At 42.8% G+C, this 12,611-nt stretch overlaps 1 protein-coding gene across 2 annotated transcripts in view; it reads left to right on the forward strand.

The window, feature by feature from the left end:
- Nucleotides 1-5,604, forward strand: part of DCC (DCC netrin 1 receptor) — a 937,052-nt gene extending 931,448 nt beyond the window's left edge. For both annotated transcript variants that reach the window (XM_070421174.1, XM_070421175.1), the window contains exon 29: nucleotides 95-5,604. In XM_070421174.1, coding sequence (XP_070277275.1) covers nucleotides 95-184 — 90 coding nt within the window. In that variant the 3' untranslated portion in view covers nucleotides 185-5,604. The remainder of the gene's footprint in view (nucleotides 1-94) is intronic.
- Nucleotides 5,605-12,611: the final 7,007 nt, after the last annotated feature.

The raw sequence follows: 12,611 nt of genomic DNA on the forward strand, positions 1-12,611 counted from the left end.
CACGTGGTATTTTGTGGAAGAGCCACACTCAAGGGGCCGCAGTTTGCTGACCACTGACCTATACTAACCCTTTGCTCTCTCATTCTTTCTGCAGGTGTACGAACAGGATGATTTGAGTGAACAAATGGCAAGTTTGGAAGGGCTAATGAAGCAACTTAATGCCATCACAGGCTCGGCCTTCTAACACCTATTGCCGGGTAGATGGGGTGAATTTTCCGGGAACTTTGCAGCATATCAATTACCCATCAACAGCACACCTGTGTCCAAGAACTCCCACCAGTGCACAGGCCAACGGTCAGGACCACTCAGTTCCAGAAGAACCTGAAGCAGTGCAGGAGGAGGAGTAATCGTCCCTTCTGGCACAGGCATCAGGAATTCAAATATGATGACAATGGGTTCCCTCCACAAACACAAGGATATGTCCTCACCGCACTGTCGGAGCCGAAGCTGCAAGAATAGTCCTGGGTCTTTCCCGCCGCAGTGATCTCACTGCCACAACTAATGCTTATGTTTCCTTCATCCAGGCCTGTCATCTCCTTATGTGTAGGTCTAGTCTTACAAAATGCAAGTGCATTACTTAAGCCTGTACCCTGCCATGGCAAACCAGTGCGAGTTCATTCTTTCATTTGCAACTTACAAGTTCAAAGCACCCCCAGGAATTCTCTCGACATAGCACCAAAGGATTGGAAGTTTTCCTGACAGCACAAAAAGCCAACAAGTAAACAAACAAAAGGCAGAAAATGCTTGTGTTTTGTAACTCGGTCATTCCTCTTGCCCAGGTGGTGGGTATTAGCAAGTGGCTGTAACACTCACCCATTTTTAGCAAGTATTTGTAAGTCCACCCGTGGTTAACACTTACCATTACGGCTGGAGAACAGGGACATAAAAGTCTGCACCCACGACAGCAGGCCATTTCCTGTAAGAGGATAAAATATGCAGTCTTCTCAGACACGCGGTAATTATGTGCTTAAGGCGGTAATAGGACACTCTTCGATTTGGGTGGCTTTTAGGCCATACCACACTGTGATGACATTTCAAAGATGCACCAAGGCCATCTTCCTCAGGAGTCTGGCTGGAAGAGTTCCCCCATCCTCCCCTCCCCTTCCTGAGTTCTCCTTGGCAGCCAGCCTTGGGCCAGGGGGCCAGCTCCACACATCACATGGCCTCCTGACCAAGGTCCCTATAACCTTCTGCAGAAATGACAGACTCCTTGAGAACAGGCCCCGAGGAAGGGAAGGAAGATGGAAGGCAGTTTCAAATATCACGTGACTTGATGTCACTTCCACCAACAGGGTTCTCACTGGCTTAGAGTGGGCAGTATTGTTAAGTGGCAACCAACGGGCCCTGTTGTCAAGGGAACCTCCTATCCCCACCCCAGCTCACACCCCCTGCCCCCAGCTTCCCAGAGTCAGAGAGGAGCAGAGGGTAAGAAACCACTGGACACCTCTGACACATCCTAATTCCGGTAGCTGCTTGTCAAAGCTGCATTCATTGTGAGCTAGAATCTTAAGCTTTTATTGCCATGTTTATCAACCATTTGGAACTACGTGAAATTAAGAACATTTTGAGTGCAACCTTTTAGTTTCTGAATTTTCAGCTGCATTTGGAATTAATCCCTGTTTATGCAGCTGAATCGCCAAAAGAGAGCTAGTTTGCATATTCATCAGTTAGGCAACTTGAAAACCCAATAGGAGAGTTTCCGCTGAATTATTCCTTTCAGCTCTGCCTTTGATTTCAAGCTTGAGTAGGTCATAATTTTAAAAGAGCATGGAAGGATAGAATCTTTACAACCTAATAGCTCCTTTTATTAGGTGGGTAATTATATACAAATCCCTGAATGAACTATTTTGAGCAAAATGGCACTGTAACAGAAGTAATAATTCAGATTATTTTTTTACAGTTTTATGTCGGAAAGGAGATCTGGTGTCAGAGAGAGAGAGAGAGAGGGCTTGTTCAAATTGTTCATTAGGAAGTCCGGTCCATTGGTGAAATCGTTCCTTCAACAAGAGTGCTTGTTCAATTTACTAAGACTTTCTTGAAGTCCTTCTGAAGAGCTACATGACGTTATCCTGTGGGCTGTATTACTCTTATTTAACATCTGGGCGCTTAGTAGGACCCACTGACCTGGAACAAGGCATTTCATATTGAATCTCCAGAAAGAATTCATTGCTTCAAAAGAGAAAATGGTCAGTAGGCTAGTCTTACCTTCTCGGGGTCCTCGAATGGCTTCCCCTTTCTAATATTCACCACACTCAAGGCACTTGACATGCAAGAAAGGGCACCCTGGATGCTCAGTGTGTAATAGACTGCCAATCTCAGACTTCAGGGGTTGAGTCCCATCTTCAATCTGTAGGCTGTATCTGGACAATCAAGACAACTATCATGTTTAAAAAATTCTAGACTCTTCAAATCAAAGTCATTGACCTTAGGAAATAACATTTTTTAAATACACGAAAATGCACGTTGTTTTCCGTGGGGGGTATATTTCTGATGCATACTCTCAAAACAAATATAATGGTTCATTTTAGTAATTATTGGCAATGTTGATATGCCTCAGCTCCATGCAGTGAATATATGGAAGTATCCATTTAAATTATCTCAAGAGACTATTGTGTGATTTATCCAGTGCTTTCAATATACAATGAGTTCACCACAACTCCCATACAACTCTGTTCCCCACTCAAATGGCTCACATATGTGTCCAACTGCCTGACCACGTTTACAGGTGACTTTTAAACTTCCCAATCCCCTGATCTCTTGACAAGAGGAAATCTGGGAATACTGCAAGATTGCCTCCATTTTGCTCGTACTCTGAGTCTACTAGCCCATGACATACAGGGCTCTTGAAGCTCCTAAATCTGATTCCTGTAGGGCAATGCGTGACAGCCATCCAACAATGCGGCCGCCAGGACTCCCTTCTCCCTGCAAAAGAAGCCAATAAACCTTAGCAAGGCATGCTCGGGCCTCCCCTGCCATGTGCTGACCTGTCAGGCAAGAGCCGCCTCTGGAAAGCTTTCGGTATTTTTATTTTGCATTTCTTTCTGATAAAGCTCGTAGGTAGTTCAAAAGGCATAAGGCATGTTTGGATGATGCTCTAGCCAAAAGTTAGGTATTTCTCAGTGATTCACATTCAGTAAGAAACCAGTCATAGCTACCTCCTTGTAGAACAGAGTTAGAAGCTTCTAGAATATTTAAATAATGGGACTTTACATTTGGGTGTTATAAAATACACATTCAATTGAGCAATCTGAAAAAAAAAAAATAAGCATATCAAGCTTTGGCACTCACTGGCTTTTCCAATAAATAATCTCTAAGTACAGGTCTTTCCAGAAGCTTTTGTAGTCTGTGCTTGAAGACGGTTACTCATTTTTATCTCCTCCCCCTTTTTTTATAGTTTATTGCTCTTTTAGAGACAGGAAGGGAGAGGGAGAAGCATCAATGTGAGAGCATAACATCGATAGGCTGCCGCCTGTATGCCCCCTACTGGGACTTAGCCTACAACCCAGTCATGTGACCTGACTGGGAATTGAACCAGCAGCCTTTTGGTGCACAGGAGGATGCCCAACCAACTGAGCCACACCAGCCAGGGCTCTCCACCCTTTGGATTTATCTGTCTGTTGACTTTGTTTAAAGAAGCATCTTCAGGTCTTCTATACTTTTTTTAAAAATATATTTTTATTGATCAAAGAAAGGAAGGGAGAGGGAGAGAGAGAGAGAAACATCAATGATGAGAGCGAATCGTTGATTGGCTGCTTCTTGCACGCCCCTTGCTGGGGATCGAGCCCACAACCCAGGCATGTGCCCCTGACCGAAATCAAACCCGGGACCCTTCAGTCCACAGGCTGATGCTCTATCCACTGAGCTAAATCAGCTAGGGCAGGTTTTCTCTACTTTTAATAGAGTGTCTCACACATGGCAGTTGGACTATAATTATGACCAAAAAAAAGTCCTCTACAAAGAGGTCACCTTTCCATTTTAGATAAAATTGTAGCCCAGACTCAGATTTCTTATAATTTTAGTATCTCTTTTTAGTCTTGAGGAAAAAAAAACAGAAAAATTCCCTAATTTTAGATGTGTTTTTAGAAAACAAAATCATCTGAACTTTGCAACAGCTATGGGACAAGATTGCTTTTCCTCCCTCTTACCGTTTGCTTCATGCAACCGCAGACCACCCGGCAAGGCCAAGTTAGTATCCCCACACTGAGCCCACCACATTCTGGAGCGACGGAAGCTCTCCTACACTCAAACCTGCAATCTCTCTTTTTAAAAATTATTCCAAAGCAGCACTTTACTCACAATTCGTATTTCTCTAGCAACTTTCAGAAATCACTTTAATGGACAGAAGATCTTGCCCCTGGATTCTAATGTTTTAAAGGAAATTGGATACCTGGGAAAGTCACAGGTAGGAGTTTTGGATGATAGTCCATTCTATTGAAAAGTAGGCGCCCCCATGTCTCAGTGTAACTTGCCGTCCAAGTAGCTGTTTCCAAAAGGTATTGATTCGGAAAAGAAATGCCTGAGTGTTTCCTGGTCAGTGAGGTGATGTAGGAGACCAACACCACACCCACAGCAACAGCGAATAGCACCTCTGCCCTGCCCTGGCCTGCTGCGGGTAACGCTCATGTGGCATGCTTCGAGGGCACTCTCGGAAGGGTTTCTCCTCCTGCCCTCAGTGGACAGCCTTCGGACATTGTCATTCTATGATTTGGGGTTGGTAGGAGAACAACAAGATGTCAGAAACAGACGCATGGGCCAAGGGATCTCCCTGTGTGGAAAGTATTTTCAGATGCAAGAAAGGAATGTTGAGGAGGAGGAGAAATGCTGTTTTTTATTATTATAGGGGAAACCTGACAATTCTGAACTTTATGAATTGTCAGCTTGTTTGGGGGCCGGGTGGGTTGGGTATGGGGTGTACTTTTTATAAGTAATATTTAATTTATTATTTAGAGTGGCTTCTTTTTGGATAATTTATGGGGGGGAAAAAAAGGGAGATCTGGTTGGGAATGTAGATAAAGCTGTTAAAGCTGCAGTGTTCCGTGTCTTAGAGGGACCAGTTTGGAAATGAATTGTCCACCTGCTGAGTATGAGGATAGCCCAGGCAAAGCCTCCACCGAAGCTCCGTCATCTCCGCCTCCTCCCTTTCTGGGGTCATTCAAACAAGACAGCACCACACCCGAAATATGCTGATAGCATTTCCCAGACCGATGCTACTCATCCTCTCTAAGGGCTTTGCAATTCAAGCAAATCGTTAATGTGCTAGCGGTAGGTTTATGTGGTAGAAATGGGTATACTACAGCTTTAACTAGCCTTCGTAGAAAAAGAAAATTTTTGTTGCAACAAAACACCTTTGAAAAAAAAAAAAGAAGGTATTTTGAACCTACAAAGAATTTCTTTAAATTGTCAGACTCTAGCATTGTTAACCAAATTAGACTAGTGATTGCAATATTTAAGTGTAAATCTTGTTCTATGAGAAAGGAGACTTGCTTACAGTTTAAAACAATGACTGTTTCTACAAGATCTTGTATACTACTACTCGAGGAAAAGGGGTTTTGTAATCACTGTAGAACAGTCTCATATTCATTTTTTATAGAAATGGTATTCCAATGGTGCATTTTTTGTTTAATAAATAAAGTTTTGATACAAAGTTCTTTTGTCATGTGTGGCTTTTTTTTATATTAAATGGTTGACACAAACTGGCCTGACCCTTACCCCTGCCTGTCTGTTCTTATCCGCAGGATACATACTACCTTTTTTGACATGTGGCAGGAGCTCTGCTTGGATCCTTAGACCAGTTTTATGCACATGCTCAGTATGCTTCAACCCCAACAGCCAATGCCCATGTCCTTTTGTTGGAGAGCAGCCTTAAGCTTCCAGAACTTGCTTTGCCCACATGCACGGGGGAGCTGGCGATGCCTGATCACATCTTACCCATAGCTGATAATTACTCCAGCCCCTTTGCCCCTGATGGAGACAATCTGAGGTATAATCCTATTGCCTACTGTTATAGGCAGTTAGACATGAGCAGAGCAGGGATGATGGGCCATGTACAGAAGGCGGAACACCTGGGGTGCCTGGCAAAGGACAATTGTAGGGTGGGGCCTGGCCCCCAGGGTGACCTTTCCTCCCCTAGCATATCGCTGGCCATTCAGTTTGGACCCCCTGACCTTTCCCTCCTAGAAATAACATCCAGGCCTCAGTTATATTTCAGCTCCTGACTCAGAAAAGCAACAAAACCAGATAAGCAATGCCACGGCTGACCTCAGGACCAACCGCACTGAATGATGACCCCTGCCCTGGAGCTGACCTATCACTCAGCTCCTGAGAGGTCACACCTGGAAAGCTGGTGGATATCCTGTTGAGATCTTCCCTGGGACAGTGGTTCTCAACCTTGGCTGCACATTAGAATCGCCTGGGAATCTTTTTAAAATCCTGATTTCTGGGCCTCATCCTCCAGAAATTCTGTTTCTTTGTTACTAATGTTGTGGCCCCACCCCATAACAAAGAAACAGAATTTCCGGAGGATGAGGCCCAGAAATCAGGATTTTAAAAAGACTCCCAGGCGATTCTAATGTGCAGCCAAGGTTGAGAACCAGTGCCCTGGGACCACCTGGAAGCGCACCCCTGCCTTTCCCTTTGCTTCCTCCACCCCCACCCCCAGGTGCTTCACCTTTACCTCCCTCACTTCTGAGCTCCAAGAGAGCTTGATTCCCCAGCCCGTTTTTTCTCTGGATTACTTCCACCTCTGTGATTTTCTAAAGAAATGCCCTCTTGTAGTTTGAGTCTTGCCTCTGAATTCTTACCTAGACACAACTCAAGTACCGAGGTTGCTAAACCCAGGTCCGGATTGGCCCCACTGGCCTAACACCTGATGCGGTCTCTTACTCCCACACAGATGGATGACTGTGCAAACAACAGGCGGCCTTCCTCTGAAAAGAGAATGAGACTCTGACACAAGCTACACTGTTACATTTATTTGGTGTTGGTGTACTGAAGACATTATGCTAAATGAAATAAGCCCACAACCAACGAACCAACAGTGTATGATTCCACTCAGATGAGGTACCAAGAGTAGTCAAATGTTTAGACCCAGAAAGTAGAACGGTAGTTGCCAGACGCTGGGAAGATGAGGGGATGGGGAGTAATCGCTTACTAGGTATGTTTCAGTTTGGGAAGATGAGACAGGTTCTGGAGATGGATGGTGGTGATGGTCGTCCAACAACAGGAATGTACTTAATGCTATCCGACTGGACTGGACACTTAAAAATGGTTAAGATGGTAAACCTTAGGCTATGTATGTTTTACCATGATTTTTTTAAATTTCCATATAAGGATATTCCAGAATCAACTTCTATAAATGCTGACATTTTTATTCTGACTCTTGAAATATAAATATGTTAACACCAAAATATTTAAGGAATTGATATGCAGGAAATAAAAGCAACATATTTACCACAGTCTATTTTATCTCACATATTATACTTCCATATTCAATTTATATAAAAAAATTCTATCCATGGAAACCTTCTTATTACAAGAAAAATAAAATGAATTACCAGGGTCTGACCCAGAGAGGGGTAGGTGAAGGGTTAAACTACTCTCTCCAGTGCAAATATTTTTATGGGAAGGGGTTTGGAGAGGCTAAAGAATAATATGCTCTCTACCTTTAATGTCCTATGATGCTACAATGAAGAACGACAGATTAGTATTAAATCACATTACAGGTGAATTTAATTGATCTGAAAGACCATAGATACTCAGAGATTTACCCAGAGCTGAATACAAAAAGGCTATAACATTGCCAGTGTTTCATGGAATTTTCTTCAATTCATTGATAATGCATCTGTTCCATTTTTTAATGTGTTTTAAAGGTGTATCTATACTTCTTAAAAATACTTCCTGATTGAGGTTAGTGATGTGCTTGTCTCCTCCCAAGACCACACTAAATTACAACTAATTATAGAACCACCACTCTTAAGAAACACCTGAAGGCTGCCTGAACAGAGCACCTGCAACTTAGGGAGTGAAGAGCCACGCTGAGACTGAAACAGGCCGGGAGGAATATTTTTAGACACAGAAAGTAGAACAGTAGTTGCCAGGGGCTGGGAAGGAAAGGGACTGGGGAGGGAGGGGCCCCAGTGGCTGGAAGAGGAGTCCCCCACAACCCCTGGCTGTGAAAGTGGAGATTTCATCTGGGTGAGGCAGAGGCGTCCTTCTAAAGCAGTGGTTCTCAACCTTGGCTGCACATTAGAATCACCTGGGAATCTTTTTAAAATCCTGATTTCTGGGCCTCATATAGTTAGTAAAAAAAAAATTTTTTTTCTGAATTCTGCCAAGAGATCCTGCTTTTCAGTAATAATGCTCTTTTTCTCCCCTTCCCCCATCCTTCTTCTTATCCCAGTGTATTTTTTCTGAGTCTATAGATATAATAATGGGAAATTTGGGTAGACAGTTAGGAGCAACTTTCCGGATGGTGTGGTAATTACTGAATCTTATATATTTTTTAAAGCACCCACGTTTTATTCTATGTTTTATTTACCTAAGCCAATGTTTTATCCGACTTTTTATGTACCTAAGTCAAAGCCTAACATACCTTTTACTTAGCAATTTCTTATTTCCATATTGCTATATTCCTTTTCCTTTCATTTGTGACTAATCTCTATCCTTTGCCTTAACTTTAGAACTCATAATTTGACACAATAAATACTAAGGCAATTATTCCTGAGATAATCCAAATGTTCTCATTAGCAGTTCAAAAGATTTCTTGGAATAAATAACAGAGGTTATTTTTCCCAGATTCCTCTCAGGTTTTAATTAACATTCTTCTTCATAAATTACTGACAGTTCTTTAATGTCCCTGTCTTAGCTAATTTCTATTCTGACTCTTTATGTGAATTTGACAAAATACCCCTCAGTAGAACAATTTCTCACCTTCTTAATATTTCTTGAGGATTTAATTCTTGTACTAGTCTTTGAATATGTGATGGATTCCCTCAGCTTCTTTTCTTTTCTTTTTATTCAAGCAAAAACTGTTCTCTGGTGAAAAAATATCTTAACAATAGGAGCATTTTAATTTTGTAGATGTGACACCTTATTTGTCATAAATTGTTCCTATTTCTCCCCTAAAGACGATGTTCCAAAAAATTAGCTATAACATTTACTTTATAGGTATATGTGGGCTTAAATTAAACAATATATATAAAACTCCTAGTGCAATGTCTAATACTTGCCAAAAGCTTAGTGAATGCTACTTCTGTTCTTTTTGTCTCTATACTTAATCCCCCTCAACATTTGTGAACCTTTATATATATATACACACGTACTTTAAAATACGGATGGGAATTTAGCAAATTTGTAGTGTGTGTGTGGTTCTAACTTCATAGGTAAAATGTTTAGCATGCCTGTAGATGTGTGTATCCACTTAATAGGCAAATTTTTTTCAAGAAATATACAGTCACCATTCAGTATCCCCAGGTTCCCCATCCAGTGACTCAACCAACTGAGGATGGAAAACAGTGCTTTTGATCTGTGGTTGAAAGTCTGCAGACACAGAGGGCGACTGTATTCCTTATTTTTATGTCATTTTGTATAAGGCAGTGGTTCTCAACCTTCTGGCCCTTTAAATACAGTTCCTCATGTTGTGACCCAACCATAAAATTATTTTCATTGCTATTTCATAACTGTAATGTTGCTACTGTTATGAATCATCATGTAAATATCTGATATGCAGGATGGTCTTAGGCGACCCCGGTGAAAGGGTCGTTCGACCGCCAAAGGGGTCGCGACCCACAGGTTGAGAACTGCTGAAAGGAGTTTGGGCATCCACCAATCTTGGTAGCCACTGAAAGGCCTGGAACTAATCCCCTGAGTATTCTGAAGGACAACTGTAGTTAAGTTTGAGGGGAGTCAAAAGTTATTCAAGGGCTGTTGACTGCAGGAGTTGACATTACCCAGGCATAATGGTTCAAGGGTCAACTGATTGCTTAGGCAAATAGGCTTCTCCAATGCAGGAGGAGGGGGCGTGGGGAAATGGACTGAACTGAACCTTCTCATTGTACATAATTCTCTTTTACTTAAAATTTTTAGAAATACTTCTATATTTTTGTAGAGCTTACTTGATTCATGTTAAATTAAAAAGTGAGCTTTTCTTGGAGTTTTTGCTTCTGTTTCAAGAAGGAAAATGTTCACTATTAAATTAAGATGAAATAGCTTTACTGCCTATTTGCAACTCACTTAAAAATGGATATACTTTAACACTGAATATTTCCTAAAATGAAACTTTATAACCATCTGGATTCAGTGCTTTCTAGCTGATATTACTTATAGATAAATGGTTTCTTAGTGACACTTTTGATCCCAAAGGATGTATTAGATTTCAAAATTATCTACACTAATAAAAGACAAACGTGCAAACTGACCGTACCTTCGCTATGCCTTAAGCCACACCCACCAGCCAATCAGAGTGACTATATGCAAATTAACCCAACCAAGATGGCAGCCAGCAGCCATGGAGCTGGAGCAAGCAGGAGGCTTGGTTGCCCCAGTGATGGAGGAAGCCAAGCTTCCCACCTGCTGCAGCTGACTCTGAGCTCCACTCAAGGCAACTAAGTTTCAATTATAGAAGATAAATAAACCCCAGATACCTGCTTTCAGCTGGCTGTGGCCATGGAGCTGGAGCAAGCAAGAGGCTTGGTTTGCCCCTGGTGATGGAGAAAGCCAAGCTTCCCACCTGCCGTGGCTGGCTCTGAGCTCCACTCAAGGTTAAAAGTTTCAATTATAGAAGGTAAATAAATCCCAGAATTAAAAAAAAAGTAAAAAGGAGAGGCTGGGAGCTTCCATCGCCAGGGGGCTTGGCCAGCCTGAAAATGGCCCTCAACCCCTCACCCAGACTGGCAGGCACCTCAGTGGGGACCCTTCCACCCTAAAGGGGGTGTGGCCAGCCTGAAAACAGCCATCAGCCCCTCACCAAAGCTGGCCAGGCACCCCAGCGGGACCCCCACCCTGATCTGGGACTCCCTTCAGGGCAAACCAGCCAGCCCCCACCCGTGCACCAGGCCTCTATCCTATATAATAAAAGGGTAATATGCAAATTGACCCTAACAGCAGAACGACTGGGAATAACTGGTCACTATGACACACACTGACCACCAGGGGGCAGATGCTCAATGCAGGAGCTGTCCTCTGGTGGTCAGTGCACTCCCACAGGGGAAGCTCGGCTCAGCCATAAGTCAGGCTGATGGCTGCCAGCACAGCGGTGGTGGCAGGAGCCTCCCCCACCTCCTCAGCAGCGCTAAGGAGTCCGACTGCAGCTTAGGTCTGCTCCCTGCTGGTAAGTGGACATCCCCCGAGGGCTGCCGGGCTGCCAGAGGGATGTCTGACTGCCAACTTGGGCCCGATCCCCCAGGAAGCGGGCCTAAGCCAGCAGGTGGACATCCTCCGAAGGGGTCCCAGACTGCAAGAGGGCACAGGCCGGGCTGAGGGACCCCCCGACTAAGTGCACAAATTTTTGTGCACCAGGCCTCTAGTGTGTTTATATAACAACCCAAAAGGAACCAATTTGATTTCTGCAAATTCTTTACCTATAATTCCATTTCAAAAATTTAAGTGTATCAGAGTATTTTTCTCAGAAGTTCTAAGTACTGAAAAAAAGATCAGTCAATATTATTGTTCTATGTTATTATTATACATACAATGATATACATTATTTTTTTCTATTGTACTATTCTTCTTTTAGAAATGGCTGTTGTCCAATCTGCTCCTTGCTCTTCAAATCTACTTTGCACTTATGGAGGTTCATCAAACACTAAGGGAACATTAATTTGCACATGTTGAGAAAAGCTAATTATCAATTAACATTTTTCTTCAAATCTTAACAAAATCAGGTGTAGAATAAAAACAGAGGGTTTTGGAAATCACCTCAAGGTATCTCATCTAGGAGAATAATTTATGTTAATCCTTTCTACAAATGCCTTTTTATATAAATACTAGAGACCCGGTGCACAAAAATTCATGCGCTGGGGAGGGTCCCTCAGCCTGGCCTGCCCCCTCTCACAGTCCAGGAGCCCTCAGGGGATGTCCTACTGAGGCAACCGGCTGATCAGGGGAAGGCACCACCCCCATCACCCTGCTGCTGCTGCCACTGCTGGCCACTGCAGCTGCTGACCCTCCTCGGCCCTCACAGCCATTGCAGATTTGTCCAGAAGGATGTCCGGAAGGATGTCCGGAAGATATCTGGTCTAATTAGCATACTACTCTTTTATTAGTATAGATATAATTAAATATTGATAAATGTTACCTAAAGAATAGTAACTAAGACACTGCTACAAATATGTACTATAAATATATGTACATGTAGGTATGCAGAATGCCCCAGTTCCATAATTTCCCTCCTTCTCTAGCTTATATTTTGACAGATGAAAAGAGTGAACTAGAGAGACTATTTCAGGTAATTACTTTGAACATAGATGAACCTCAGAGTGTAAGCCTCTAAAAATAGGGCCCCTGAACATCACTTTCTTCATGTAAAAAGGTTAGAAAATAATACCTATTATTTGCAGTTACTTTTGAACTTTGGATATACAAAAAGTGCTTGTGGCACAGAACAGCCATTCTAC

This window comes from Myotis yumanensis, unplaced genomic scaffold, assembly GCF_028538775.1.
Source record: "Myotis yumanensis isolate MYYU_CA2020_CCGP unplaced genomic scaffold, mMyoYum1.0.hap1 SCAF_7, whole genome shotgun sequence".
NCBI classification, from domain to species: domain Eukaryota; kingdom Metazoa; phylum Chordata; class Mammalia; order Chiroptera; family Vespertilionidae; genus Myotis; species Myotis yumanensis.